This window comes from Malus sylvestris, chromosome 5 (genome assembly GCF_916048215.2).
Source record: "Malus sylvestris chromosome 5, drMalSylv7.2, whole genome shotgun sequence".
NCBI classification, from domain to species: Eukaryota; Viridiplantae; Streptophyta; class Magnoliopsida; order Rosales; family Rosaceae; genus Malus; species Malus sylvestris.
In genome coordinates, this window is record NC_062264.1 from 37,766,102 (window position 1) to 37,779,564 (window position 13,463).

General features: G+C 38.8%; 1 protein-coding gene across 1 annotated transcript; it reads left to right on the forward strand.

The window, feature by feature from the left end:
- Positions 1–11,336: 11,336 nt before the first annotated feature.
- LOC126620837 (defensin-like protein 10) lies at positions 11,337–12,153 on the forward strand. Its single transcript, XM_050289173.1, has 2 exons — positions 11,337–11,406; positions 11,736–12,153. Exons 1-2 carry the CDS (start codon positions 11,337–11,339, stop codon positions 11,918–11,920), a joined length of 255 nt encoding a protein of 84 aa, XP_050145130.1. The 3' UTR covers positions 11,921–12,153.
- Positions 12,154–13,463: the final 1,310 nt, after the last annotated feature.

Here is a 13,463-nt window from a genome sequence, read left to right on the forward strand (position 1 = left end):
CCGTAAGCAAGGTACGAAACTCGTCTTTCATTCGTTGGGGAAGTAACGCACTAATAAACAAAAGTCGTGGGTCATCGGCCGTCCCAACATTAATCTCTTCCAAAGGGTCCTTAACAAGGGGCCGATGATCTTCGAGTTCGGCCGGGGCGGCTCGAATTTTATCAAAAGATAATACAGGCCCATTATCTCCCTCAGCAAGGAACTCGACGAGGTTGACGCCCGAATTTGGTTGTTTAGATATCGTATACCAATGGGCCAGCAGTCGTTCCATAGTAGATGAAACCGCGGCCCTGCGTGCTTCCCGATCGGTGTCAAACATCGGCTTCGGGGAGAAAGTTAGCTAATCCGAGTCTCGCCGAATCCTGCTGGATAGTCTCGGCGCCAACCTCGATAGCTTTCTGAACGGAAATTCGAGTCGGCCGACCTTTTCATTGAAGCCTTGCAAAGTAATGTAGCCGACGTGATCGTCATAATACCGTGCTTGGATCATGTTAGCTTCGAAAGGCTGGCTATCGGCCGGATGAACAGTGACCGATTTGCCGTCCCAAAAGAAAAGCACTTGGTACAATGATGAAGGAATACAACTGGTTTGATGAATCAAATCTCGGCCGAGCAATGCATTATACTCGGTTTTGGAATCAACCACGAAAAAGGCGGTCATATGGGTGTGACCGGTAATATTTACAGTTAACGGTAGTACCCCTTTGGTATGGGATTTGTCACCGACAAAACTACTCATTGTGATTCCTGACGGAATAAGCTCGTCATCTGAACGGCGCAAGGCCTTCATGATGTTCAGAGGCATGATATTAACTGTAGCTCCACAGTCGACAAAAAATTTTGAAACTGGATATCCCTCAATATGGGTCGTCACATACAGTGGCTTTAAATGGTGAAGCTTGGCCGTCGATGAACGAGGGAACAATTCGGCCAAAGCGGCCTTTAGACTATCATCTTTTGCTGTGGACTCGCCTTCAGCAATCGATACAAAATCAACATGGCCGGGTTCCTCGGCAACCACATCTCCATCAAGGAAATTTGGTTGAGCCGTGCTTGATTGAAAATCGGCAGGTAACACATGGACCATACTGATTTCCATATTATCCAGGACTGAAGGGCCCATCTGGTCAAGACCCTCCTCGTTCGGTTGGTCGGCGATTACGGACTCAGTTGTCGTCAAATTCGGACAACAAGACTCTTCTGTCCCTTCTTCAATGACGTCACTCGGCGGAGCTACTTCGACGACTTGTTGGTTCTGTGTGATCGCCTCAGGTAAGGTTGAGATTGACAATGAACTTGGGGTCAGGACCTGAACCTGCTCCTGGTAGTGTAGCCGAGCATCCCTAGTGTTGAGATAAGCATCCAGACGGGCAATACGTGCGATTTCATCGGTCGTAAGGCCGAAGAGAAAAACCGCCGAAAATACTTCAAAGTGAGATCGTAAATACTGAAGGTCTTCCAGCGAGAAAGGAAGGTCGGCTGCATTGATATCGGTGTACGGGTCGACTTCGAATCCAAAGACACGAGCTTCTCGTATGTGCTGGAACCTTGCTTTTAATCCTGGATCTGAGGTTTTCTGGATGATCCGCTCGGCATCCGGACAAGTCAGGATCAGATCGATGGTGTCCTGGCATGCCTTCGGCAAACCATACAGATCGTTGGCCGAATGATTCTTATGAAATTCTCGCATATACTCCAAAGACTCCCCAAGGAACGGGGGATGCAAATTCCGTCGAATTTTGACCAAAGGCTCTTGTATAACTAGCGGGGATAATTTTCTTTCGGCCTCTTGCCTGAAATGTTCAAGACATGCCTTCATTTCCCCTGGTCGAATGAGAAGTTTGATCCGTTTATCAGCTTCTTCAAACATGGTCTCGACATCTTGATCGACCAGCCGTTTCCCCTGAGCCAACTCTATCATAATTGCTGGAGGTGGTCGCTCCTCATCAGTGGCAACTGTTTCCTTCGGCCGCCATTTAGGGGCCGAAGTTTCTTGGGCTGCTTGTCGGCGAGCCATGCAATCTATCCGTTGATGCCGGCGTTTCTGAGATTTGGACAACGCGGTGTAGACGCCCTTCGAAGAATGGTATGTATACCAACGTTGATCTCTAGGCTCGGGAGGCTTGAAGGTATTTTGACTCCATGATGATCCTGAACTGCTAGAATTACGCTTATAGTAATCATCGTCATAAAATGAAGCAACAAAATCGAGGCGCTGCCTGACCGGGGATGTCTCTTCCATCCGTACTTTAGGACCGAGCCTCCCAAAAACCCCATGATGTTGGCCTTCATTGGCTATCTTTTGCCGAGTTACGGCCACGGGTTGCGAAGAAGGCTTCTCCTCTGGTTCACTGTCGACCTTCGCTCTACATTTCCTGCACAGAACCGCCGTCCCACTATCTTCATCGGTGCTATAATCCATCATAGGTTTGACAATAGCGGGCCCCGTTAAAGCCGTATGTGGTTTATTTGAACGAAAATCGGCCATGAACCGTGGCCGAACATTCTGATTCCGCGGGCGTTGTGTCTTAACCACTTCAGCCTTGCCTTTCCCTTTGTCCTTGGGTAGGTACGCGTCGACCATGTTTACTGTTGTCATGGGGAATGGATCAGTATCAACACTCGTCCTCTTCTCGGGAAACTTCAGTTTGCCATTATCAATCCAGCTTTGGACGTTATCGCGAAATACGACGCAATTGTTTGTCGTGTGTTTGCTCGAATTGTGGTACTTGCAATACACCTTTCCCTTAAGCTCTTCGGCCTTAGGAATGTTATGACCGGGCCGAAGCTTAATGATTCTTGCTGATAACAGTTGGTCAAAAATTGCGTCAGCCTTGGTAATATCAAAAGTATAAACCTTTGACGGTTTCGATGTTCCTTCAGTGGCCGAGCGACTTTTGGCTTCTCTAGAATCAACCTGAGTCAATGCCTTGCAAATGTATGGCTTATCTATTACTATCTCAGCCGCATCCACACTAACACATTCATCTTCGGTTGATGCATAATTGACAGTAGGGTTCTTGTAAATCGTTCCCCGAGTTGGAGTCTTCGAAGTCTTTTCCTCGCGGAGCAAATAATCATACTGCTCGACATGTTGGGCCAATTCGTACATATCCCGAAAATTTGCCCCCAAGAATTTCTTTTTGTATTCGACATCAAGGCCGTTCAAAGCAAGCCTGACAAATTCGACTTCGGGTAAAGGCACTCGGCACCAATTCCTAGCCGATTTGAACCTGGTAAGATAATCCATTGGTGACTCATCAGATGCTTGAGCCATCCGTGCTAATGAAGAGACTGACATCTCCATCCCCGGCCGATAAAACTGCTCGTGGAACTTCTCGACCAACTCCTCCCAGTTTTGGACGGAATTAGGCGGGAGATTGATGTACCAGGCAAATGCCGAGCCGGTCAATGAAAAATTGAACAGCCGTAACTTGTGGAAATCACTATTAACATTTCCGCATTGCGCGGTGAAACGAGCCACGTGCTCCAACGAAGACAAGGACGATTCACCGGTAAAAAGACTAAAATATGGGATCTTGAAACCCTTCGGGTATCCAAACGTTTCCACATAAGCTGGGTACGGATGAATAAACTTGGGAAACTTCGGCCCTTTCTTCATGGCCGAGTCGATCATCCGCTGAACTTCGGTCATATCAACAGGTGTTGCTTCGACCCTCTGGTCGGTCCCGTCTGACCTACTATTCGACCCTCCTCCTTTCTCCAAGTTAATTGGTTTGAGCGGGGCAGGAATAGGCTCGGCCGGTACAATCGGTACCGGGTTGTTTCCTGGTAAACAATGTTGGCGAAGATCGAAAGGCCTGCTGCCACCAACTTGACTAACCAGCATTTCGAGCAGCCTGGTTTGTCGATCATTGGAACTGAGTATCGCGTCATGCAGCTTGTCAATGCCTCGACTGAACGTCTGCTCGACTGACCGAGACTGCTCGTCTAGTCGCTTTCGGAGAAACGACCTCGTTGGTGGGTCAGATCCTTCACCACCATCCTCGTCACACTCCTCTACTATCCCTTCATTGAGAACGCATGTGTTTCTGTTAGGGATTTCTAAACCGCGGAGTTGACCGCCGAGATTCACTTCTCTCTCTCGGCGAGTCGCGCTCGTGGACTCAGGTGTCACAGCGCTAAGGGGATTCTGCGCCTGCGGCACACTTTGTCCCAGGCTTTGATTCGACAAATCGGTTGTCGACTTTCCCATAGTTGTTTTCTTTTTTACCGATCGTGTTTCAATTGGCATGAACTTCGTAGTTTAGCACTGGGTCCCACTGGGCGTGCCAAAATTTTGACCCTAGAAACTACAAAGCCTACGTGGCGCGCAGGCCGAGTAATTAATGAGCTAACTATGTCCTTCGGTGAATGCGGGGCGTGCCAACTCGTCGGCCGAGCTCGGCCGAGGAGTAAATTTGTTGATGTTGGGTTGGGTCACGCTACTGACTTCTGCGTCTTGCGATTACGGCCGAGAAAGGAACACGTCTCGGCCTCTTGGGCTCTCGAACCTGAAGACAAGGTTACTATTCTTACGAAGTTCAATATCAAATTCGGCTTTCAATGTGCCGAATGTAATAACTGTAACACCTCACTTCGCCGAGAAGGCTGATGAGATGACCTTGACCAATAAGGGTTCAGAAACCCTTTTCGACCGAGACTTGGATAGGTAATCAACCGTTCTCGCCGCAGTGCTGTTAATACCAACGGAAGATACTGCAAAACCGATCGATTCTACGGTGACAGAGCTATCTATGCCGACTTAAGATATCACCGGTTGCTTCCACAGTGCTGTTGATGCCAACGGAAGATGTGTCAGCGAACAAGGAAAATAAAAATCTCAAGTTGTTGAGAGAGTTTGCGCAGGGCAATTGTGTGTTGATTTGTCGTTTTTTGGAGATGTGCAACCTCTTCTATTTATAGCAATGGCTCCCCTCAAGGTCGAGTTAACAACCTACTCGGACTAGGTTTTCTTTCCCTGATCAACATCAACTCGACCAGTCCTACCTTTATTAGGACTGTGAACCTAGTCCTTTACCTGAGCCGGATTCGCTTCCGGGTCCTGCCGAGACTCCTTATTGCACTAGGTTTCGACCTCTTGCGTTATGACCTAGCCGACCTAGGTTTGGAGGCCCACATACTGAACGATCCGTGGTATTCTTGCCGCAAGGCCTCCAGGGCCGAGAATGACCCTACACTCGGCCCAAACTGTTATTTTGGGCCCAAACAACTACTTACGAAGGTTTCATACGTAATGTTTGCTTACTCATATGTATAGTAAGCTAAGCGATGTAAAAGTACGATAAGTTTTACACATGATGATATTGTTATTTGTAGAGACTATGTAAGACCGTAATTGTACATCATATTTCCTTCTGCTTGTGGTGCAAAAATAGGATGCACAGAGGGAGGGGAATGGTAAGAGAGATATAATTAGAATGTTAATTGACATATAACTAATTGCACGCTAACCTATTTGGGCACTTACTTTTTTCATGAAGAATCCATTTGTTGACGAGCAAACCTAAGGGGCTTAATTAACCTAAGCTAAAGAACAAACAAACTAATCTCAATTCACCCACCCACTTAAACCCACAACGCACTACCCCAGAACATCTTCTCTCCTTATCTCGAGAAAAAATCTCTCCTTATCTCACACATTTAGGTGGCTACAGTAGTGTGGGGTAGGGCAGTGTTTGGTAGCCATATGGGGCTGCATTAATTTCTTGGTCTCTGAAGCTTATGTACCCAATTGACAATCTTTGTAATTATTTGTGGAGTTTAATGAAATACCATTATATCGCTTGTTGTATAAAACGGCAGTTTTCTATGTACCAAGAAAAAATGTTCAAATTCAACAATTAAGAGTAATTGCATGTCGTATTATGGCTTGATCAATTTTCTTAAGATAAGTCATCAGTACAGATATTTCAAGTTGGAATTTTCTAACGTACCAAGTATATATCGAGTATGGATATAATTTGTATGCAACTACAAGTTTTGACAACTTATTTTGTATTACATTATGAATGGTGAGAATATTTTCCTCATACCATAAGAAACTTTAGGGCGTATTGTACCATTTTATAAATGTACTTTTTGTTTACTAATTAAGGTAATAACCCAAGAAAAAGCATGGGGAGGGAGACCATTTGTGAGTCGGGACCTAAGGAAGGTCTGTATTTGGAAGTGCTTTTAAAATAGTTAAAAACGTTTTTGGTGAAAAAAAATTTGGTATCCTTAGTAAAAAATTAAAAATGCAAACAAATCTTGAAAAACACTTTAAATGTTTTCTGCAACATAAACTGGTGTTTCATGCAAAAAGCACGTCAAGTGATTTTGGAAGCCAAAAAAATTTCTGTAAAAACACTTTCAGTCATTTTAGTACTTCCAAATGAGCTCATAATGTTTACGATGAAACTTGTGAGTTATAACACGTGGATGCATTTTTCTTCCAACGCCATCATGTTGTTGAATATGTTGACCCACACAATTAAACAAGTTCAATGAAATCGGTGGGAGGGTTTCCAAATCTTTAGCAAAGTCGTTGGTGATCATATATGTATTGGCATAGGTTAATCAACACAAGACTGAAAAATGCCTAAAGAATTGCTGCAATTTTGAATAAAAATGATGTTTATGTAGAGCTTAGTTGGTTAAAAGTATTTTTTTACACGAAAAAATCTTTTAAGTTTGAATCTCTTTATTTTAATATTGTTCGTATTAAAAAAATAACTTTTATCTTTAAGTTTGCTCCAAGTATTTTTATTAATTAGTTCATTTGTATCAACTCTACCGTTTTATCCTTTCTAATCAATATACACACATGTTAGGATTGGAAAGAAAAGTCAATATTATTGGGTAAATTACACAAATCCACCTCAATTATGAATCACACCACAATCTCATATGTCATGTTTTAAGCATTACAATGTTATACCTCATTTTATGAATTCGTTACAATGTTAGATCTCTATTAAATTTTCTATTAATTTTACGTTAAATAATGATGTAGCAGGTGCGAAATCCACTATAACACCAACTGACTCACAAAAATTAATTAAATATTAGTAATTAATAAAAAAAGGTTATTATTTCTACAACTCATTACTTTCTAAAAAAAATTAAAATTGTAAATAAAAATAATAATATAAAAACTGGATACTTCGACGGCAACGACGAGTCGACGGGAAGGGGATGAGGATTCGACCGGTCAACGAGGAAAGGTGCGTCAACGACTCAACGGATAGGTGCAAATGACAGAACCCAATCCTACCGCCGTCGTCTTCTTCCTTAAATTAAACGAAAGCTGCAATTCCCCCAAATCAATACAAACCCGTCCCTAAAGACCAAATCAAATCACAAAAATAATTGGAAAGAATGGAAATTGGAGAAGTAGACGTCAGATTCTTCAATTGGGGTTTTTGATGGTTGGTTGTATACCCATTCGTCGGGCCTCGTCTGCAACACAACCTCGAGCTCGTCGTTTTATATGGTGGTGCCGGCGTTGTGGTGCAAAGAGGCAGTGGAAGAACATTAGTGATGTAGTGTAGATTATTCGATAGGGGTGGTGTTTTTGGCTGGATGATTCCCGTGGTCCGTGCAATGGAGGCTGGAGAGGGATGGGTCTGTCGGGGTGTTTGGTACTGGGAAGGTTGCACTTGTTTTTTTTTTTTTTTTTTTTTTTTTTAATTAATTAATTTGTAGTAATATTTTTAATAATTAAACTTTTTTGTTTGTTTTTTATTCCCAAAGTACAAAACTGACAGCCATGTAATCAAATTTATGACACTTATCATTGTAATGTCATCACTTAACGGTCAATTTAATAGATCGACTAATGGATGTCTAATATTGAAACGAATTCGTAAGTTGATGTATGACATTACAATGTTAAAAAAATGAGGTATGAATTTGTTATATGATCCAAAGTTGAGAGTGCAAATGTAATTTGTCCAATATTATTTTATGTGCATGTAAATTAATACTCGTATAAACATTAAACACCATTGAATCATTTTAACAAGGCATATTATATCAAAAATAAAAATAAAAATATTCTAGCAAGGCACATGGGATGGTCTAAATAGTTTGACTGAAATAAAAATAATATATAAACAAAAAATAAGGCACAAAGGGTAAGTGTAGCACTACTCTAACGAAATTTAGGAATTTTTTTCTGAAACATTTCATCAAATACACAAAACCGTGTCTCCAAAGAAAAACATTATTTGGGAGGTTGATCAAGATATATATCTAAAGAATTATAAAAACAAAAACAAAAGTGATTAGTTCAAGTGAAAACATTCAAGTATATATAATAGCAAGTGATCTTCTATTACAGTGGTGGATATGAGTGTTCCTTTTTCACCACAGCATGAGTTCTAACCCTCTTGGTTCCCTAATCTAACAAATCTACCATTTGACAAAACAAAAAGTTTATATATAACATATATTTCATTGAACTATGTGAAAAATATATTTGCGGAATACTCCTCAACATTTAACTAGAATACTATACCACTAAAACACACATTACAAATTAATTGAAAATAAAGGGTTTAGGATAAATTTAGAATTCTCTACAACATCACAATTCTCAAATACAACTTCAATTACTTTATTCTTCTCCATAAGGAGATATTTATAAGATTACAAAAGAGCAATACTAGGAAATAAATCAAAATATAATCCTTTTGTCTCCAAGACAAGAAGCCTAGACCAAATCAAATCATATCAAAATCCTAATTAAATCATATAAAATCACTAAATAAATTATAGGAAATAAATCAAAATACAATCATTTGTCTCCAAGACAAGAAACCTAAACCAAATCAAATCATATCAAAATCATAATTAAATCATATAAAATCACTAAATGAATTATAAGGAAAACTAATGAAAATGACTTGAAAACTTTGAATTGTAATCAAAAGAATAAAAAGGTGTAAGTAAATAGTACCAAAAGTGACTTTTTAGAGTAAAGATGTCATTTTTGTTAAAAGTGAACAGTACCGAGAGTGTTTCATTAAAACTCCCTAAATTATATCCCTAAAATATTATTTTTTTAGTACAACGATATATTTTACACTAAAGGGTGGAGTGATTTAGGCTAAGTCGCACAGTAGGCAACCTAATTTAGTATCGAATTCGTTATCCACGAGATTTGAACTTAAGACTTCTAACTTACAAGTGAGGAGGAATACCACTAAACCGTAGTATTAAGTGGCTACACTTTCCTTTTTATTTTCCAACAAAATTATTATGTATTTATTTATGTTTAGCTACAGTTTCTTTAGGGTGGCGGTATCCACATACGTATTTTTACTTTCCAAACACTCATGGATAATTTATGTCCTTTAATCTTATTCAGTTTATTCGATCTGACAACTGAAATTATAAATAATGTGTGAAAGGTAAATAAGCGTGTGTGGATGGCACCTCATTTTGTTGATCACCACACTTCCTCAATCGCTGCCTTCAGCAATATAATGGTTCTTTCGTCTCTTCCACTTTCTCGTGATTCGTTTGTTTTTCCCTTCATCGATTGTAAGAACTTGGATTGAATGTAAAGGAGGATGCTTCTAGTGTAAGTTGTGAGTGTCAAAGAACATGTGCTTCCTGTTTCTAGACATATTGTAACTTGGTAAATCCAAGTTAATAGTTGAGAAAATTATGGAGCCTTATTTGGTTATGTTTAGGAGTCCTTATTTAGTGCAATTAATTATGAAAACCTTATTTAGTTGACAAAGAATTCATTACCATTTAGGACTATAATGAAATCCTAATTGATTTGGAATATCCCTTTAATCAGTTAATAGGCCGGATTAAAGGGATGATCGTCTATATATTAGGAGGTCCATGCACTCACAGTATTATCTTATTCTAGTGCAAAACCCTATTTATGTGCACAAGGACTCTCGGTTGCTAGAGTGTAGAAGTTCCTCCTTAAAACCCTAGCAGTCATGGCTTCTTCTTCCTCTGCTTTGGAAGATAAGTTTATTTCCCTTTAATTGTTTGATTGGTTTATTGTAGTTATATTTGTTATATCCGTGGTCCTAGTAACTTGTTGATTTTCAGATTACATCTTACATCTAGATCATTTGAAGGAGTCAAATAAAATAACTGCACTTGCACTCTCCATCTCATGGAAATAAAAAGAAAAACTACCCGTAACCAGCTTCATCAAAATTTAGTTTCTAAATTTCCACATCAATTTTTTTTTGGGTGCTTTCATCCTCATTTAAATACGTAGAAGATTTGTAGCTGAAGAAGTAAAATGCAATTAATCATGCACACAAGATCGTAGTTCGATTCTCCTCTCTCTTATTGATATTATTCTAGTTTCTACAAAAATGCCATACTACAAAAAGATCACATTATCTTATAACTTGTAAGATCATGCGGCATGTTGATGTAATTTCAGAAATTCATTTATTTATGACTAGGTGATTTTGTAGTTAGTGTTAAAGTCCCAAAGAATAATATATATACTATTCTAATTTCTCTTTTGTTAAAAGGAAAAATTAACACAAACAAACTTTGGTTAAGTTAAGAAGATCATGGTACCTTGGAGAAATCGAACAAAAAAAACGAAACGCACAGGTCTCGGTCTGGTGCTGTCCAATGGTCCCCAACACACACATTGACAGCACATCTCGACTTAACTCATGAGTCATGATGCAGCCTTCTCAATCCATCTCGATCTGGGTCCATTCACAAAAGAGAGTTCGAAGATGATATCTGGATCCTTTCACAAAAGACAGTTCCATTGCTGGCAAGGTTACCTTTTTTTTTTAGAAATTTTCTTTTTACAGTTTCATTTGTCGGGTGTCGTTTTTGGAATTTTATTTTAATGGACTTGCTTAGTATTTTAGGCATCGAAGTTTAAGAAGACAACCGAAATATGGCTATACCTCAGGTACATACGTAACCCAACGAACTTACCTGCCTGCCTGAAAGTCCCGCGTTTCCAACCCTGACTTTAAACCCACGAAATTTTGAATTAACGAGACATGAGATCTACAGAGATTGGGTTAACATAAGCATGATTATTAGAGTAGAAGATGTGTATTTTAGCAGTGTTTCTGTTGTAGTTGTTGCACTTTCTATCCAGCTGTACATGTTGTTTATACCTAAATGTGGTAAAGGTTTGCTTACCTGGCCACACGGTGAAATGAGTGGACCTCAATTGAAACCCCAACTTTATAACAGAAGTCCTAACTTATTCCCCCTCGCAAGAAAAGCATATATACAGCACCCTAAAACTCGAACAAGTTGTGCCATTACAATTGTAATTTTAATTACTAATTATTGAAAAACTGAGGAAGAAGATGGCTAAAACTTTGAAGTCAATCTGCCTTTCTGTGCTTTTTGTTATGTTCATTGTCTTTGCAGTTGCAGGTAAGAACGAAGGTGTTTCTACATGTATCGGGAATAGTTGTCATGTAATGTAATATTTCATGTGTTATAATACAGATAGAAGACATGTTGATATATATATATATATATATATATATATATATATATATATATATCTTACTTCCATAGTGCATTACGAAAGAAACAAATACACGTGTTATAACTTGAGTGAAATAGTAACATCACGTGATAGTGTTTTAAGTATAAAGAAAAATCTCTAGTAAACTCCATTGACCCTTTCTCTCCATTTTTCCTTATTTCTTTTATTTCGATCTTCAAGTATGACTATATATGTTTCTTGCACAATGCAGATGGCGGGTTTGTAGGATGCCGTGATTGGTCGTATAGTAGCACATGGCAGGGTGCATGCTTGTGGAGTCCAAACTGCAACAAGGCATGCACAAAAGGAGGTGCGACTGCTGGAGCCTGCGTACTTTTCAAGTGCGTTTGCTATGATGGTAAAAGTTGTCCGCAGGGCCGCCTCCCTGCACACTAGCTACACCTACATACACTAGATATACTCCATAATGCATTCAACCTTCAATGTATATGTACATACTTGGCACGTATTACATTCGACTAACTACGTACCTATAGCTCCTTCATGTGTTTGTAAATGATCGATGCAATTTCTATACTATGTAAATTACTTACGAAGGTTTCGTATGTAATGTTCGCTACTCATATGTATAGTACATTAAGCGATGTAAAAGTAAGATGAATTTTACACATGATGATGTTGTTTACTTGTAGAGACTGTGTAAGACTGTAATTGTATATCATATTTCCTTCTGCTTGTGGTGCAAAAATAGGGCGCACAGAAGGAGGAGAAGGGTAAGAGAGATATAACTGGAAGGTCAATTGACATATAATCGCACACTAACCTATTTGTGCACTTACTTTTTTAATGAAAAATCCAGCTATTGACGAACAAACCTAAGGGCAATAATTAACCTAAGCTAAAGAACAAACTAATTAATCTCGATTACCCACCCACTTAAACCACAACACACTACCTACAAATTTTCTCTCCTTATCTCACACATTTAGATCGATCCTTAAAAAAATATATATATTCGTTGAAATTTTTAAACCTGGAAACAAGATTCCTTAATTATTTTTCTTAAATAGTGACATCCTTACTAAGGAAAACTTATATATTCATGAGAACATTAAATAGCGGTATAACAACTTAATCATGCGATGTTATGTCAAGAAGTTAAATTATTATAGTTTCACATTTTAATAAAAAGAAAATTCATTTTTTTAATTAGTATTTTGATTGTTCACCACCGTACGCCATTTCTCTGTACTATAATTTGTAAGAGCATCTCCAAGAGAAGTTTTAAAATTTTGTGAAACTAGCAAGTGACCGATGTCAAAAAACTAGTTTAGTTACTAACTTTTTATTTTTAACAACACATTCTATAGCAACAAACTTTAATTATTTTATTGTTAACAATTCAAACCCAACCTACTCATTTTCTAAAACAGCTTTCTTTATCTTCCTTTTTTTCCTTGGTCGAGGGTCTACCCTTGAATTTTGTTATTTTTTATATTTAGCTTAAAAAATAGTGTAAATTTAAAAAGTAACTATTCATTTTGCTATAAAGCTTGTTTTATATAGTCGGTTAGAGATGTATTTTCTTTCAAATTTAACTATTTAAAATAGAGTTTTGATTGTTTCACAGCATTCTTGCAAATGCTCTAATAACTTCCAACATTACACCTGTGGTAGTTGTAATTAGTAATTAACAGTGTACTGCTTACGAGCTACTAAGTTTTTATCTTTCTTAAGAAAATTCTTCTTATACACACCCTTTGTTAAAAAAGAACTTTATAACTTCCCAACAGTGCACATTCATAACATGGGATCGAGATCCTCTCCGGATCTAAATGTCTGGAGCATAAAGATTCCGAAATCCGAGCAGTTCAGTTTTGGGGGTTTTGTGAGATGGTCAGAATGGGTTAAAGGGTCATAGGATTGAAACTGAGTAATCTAAATTTCAAAATTTTTAGACTCCAAACACAGAGATCCT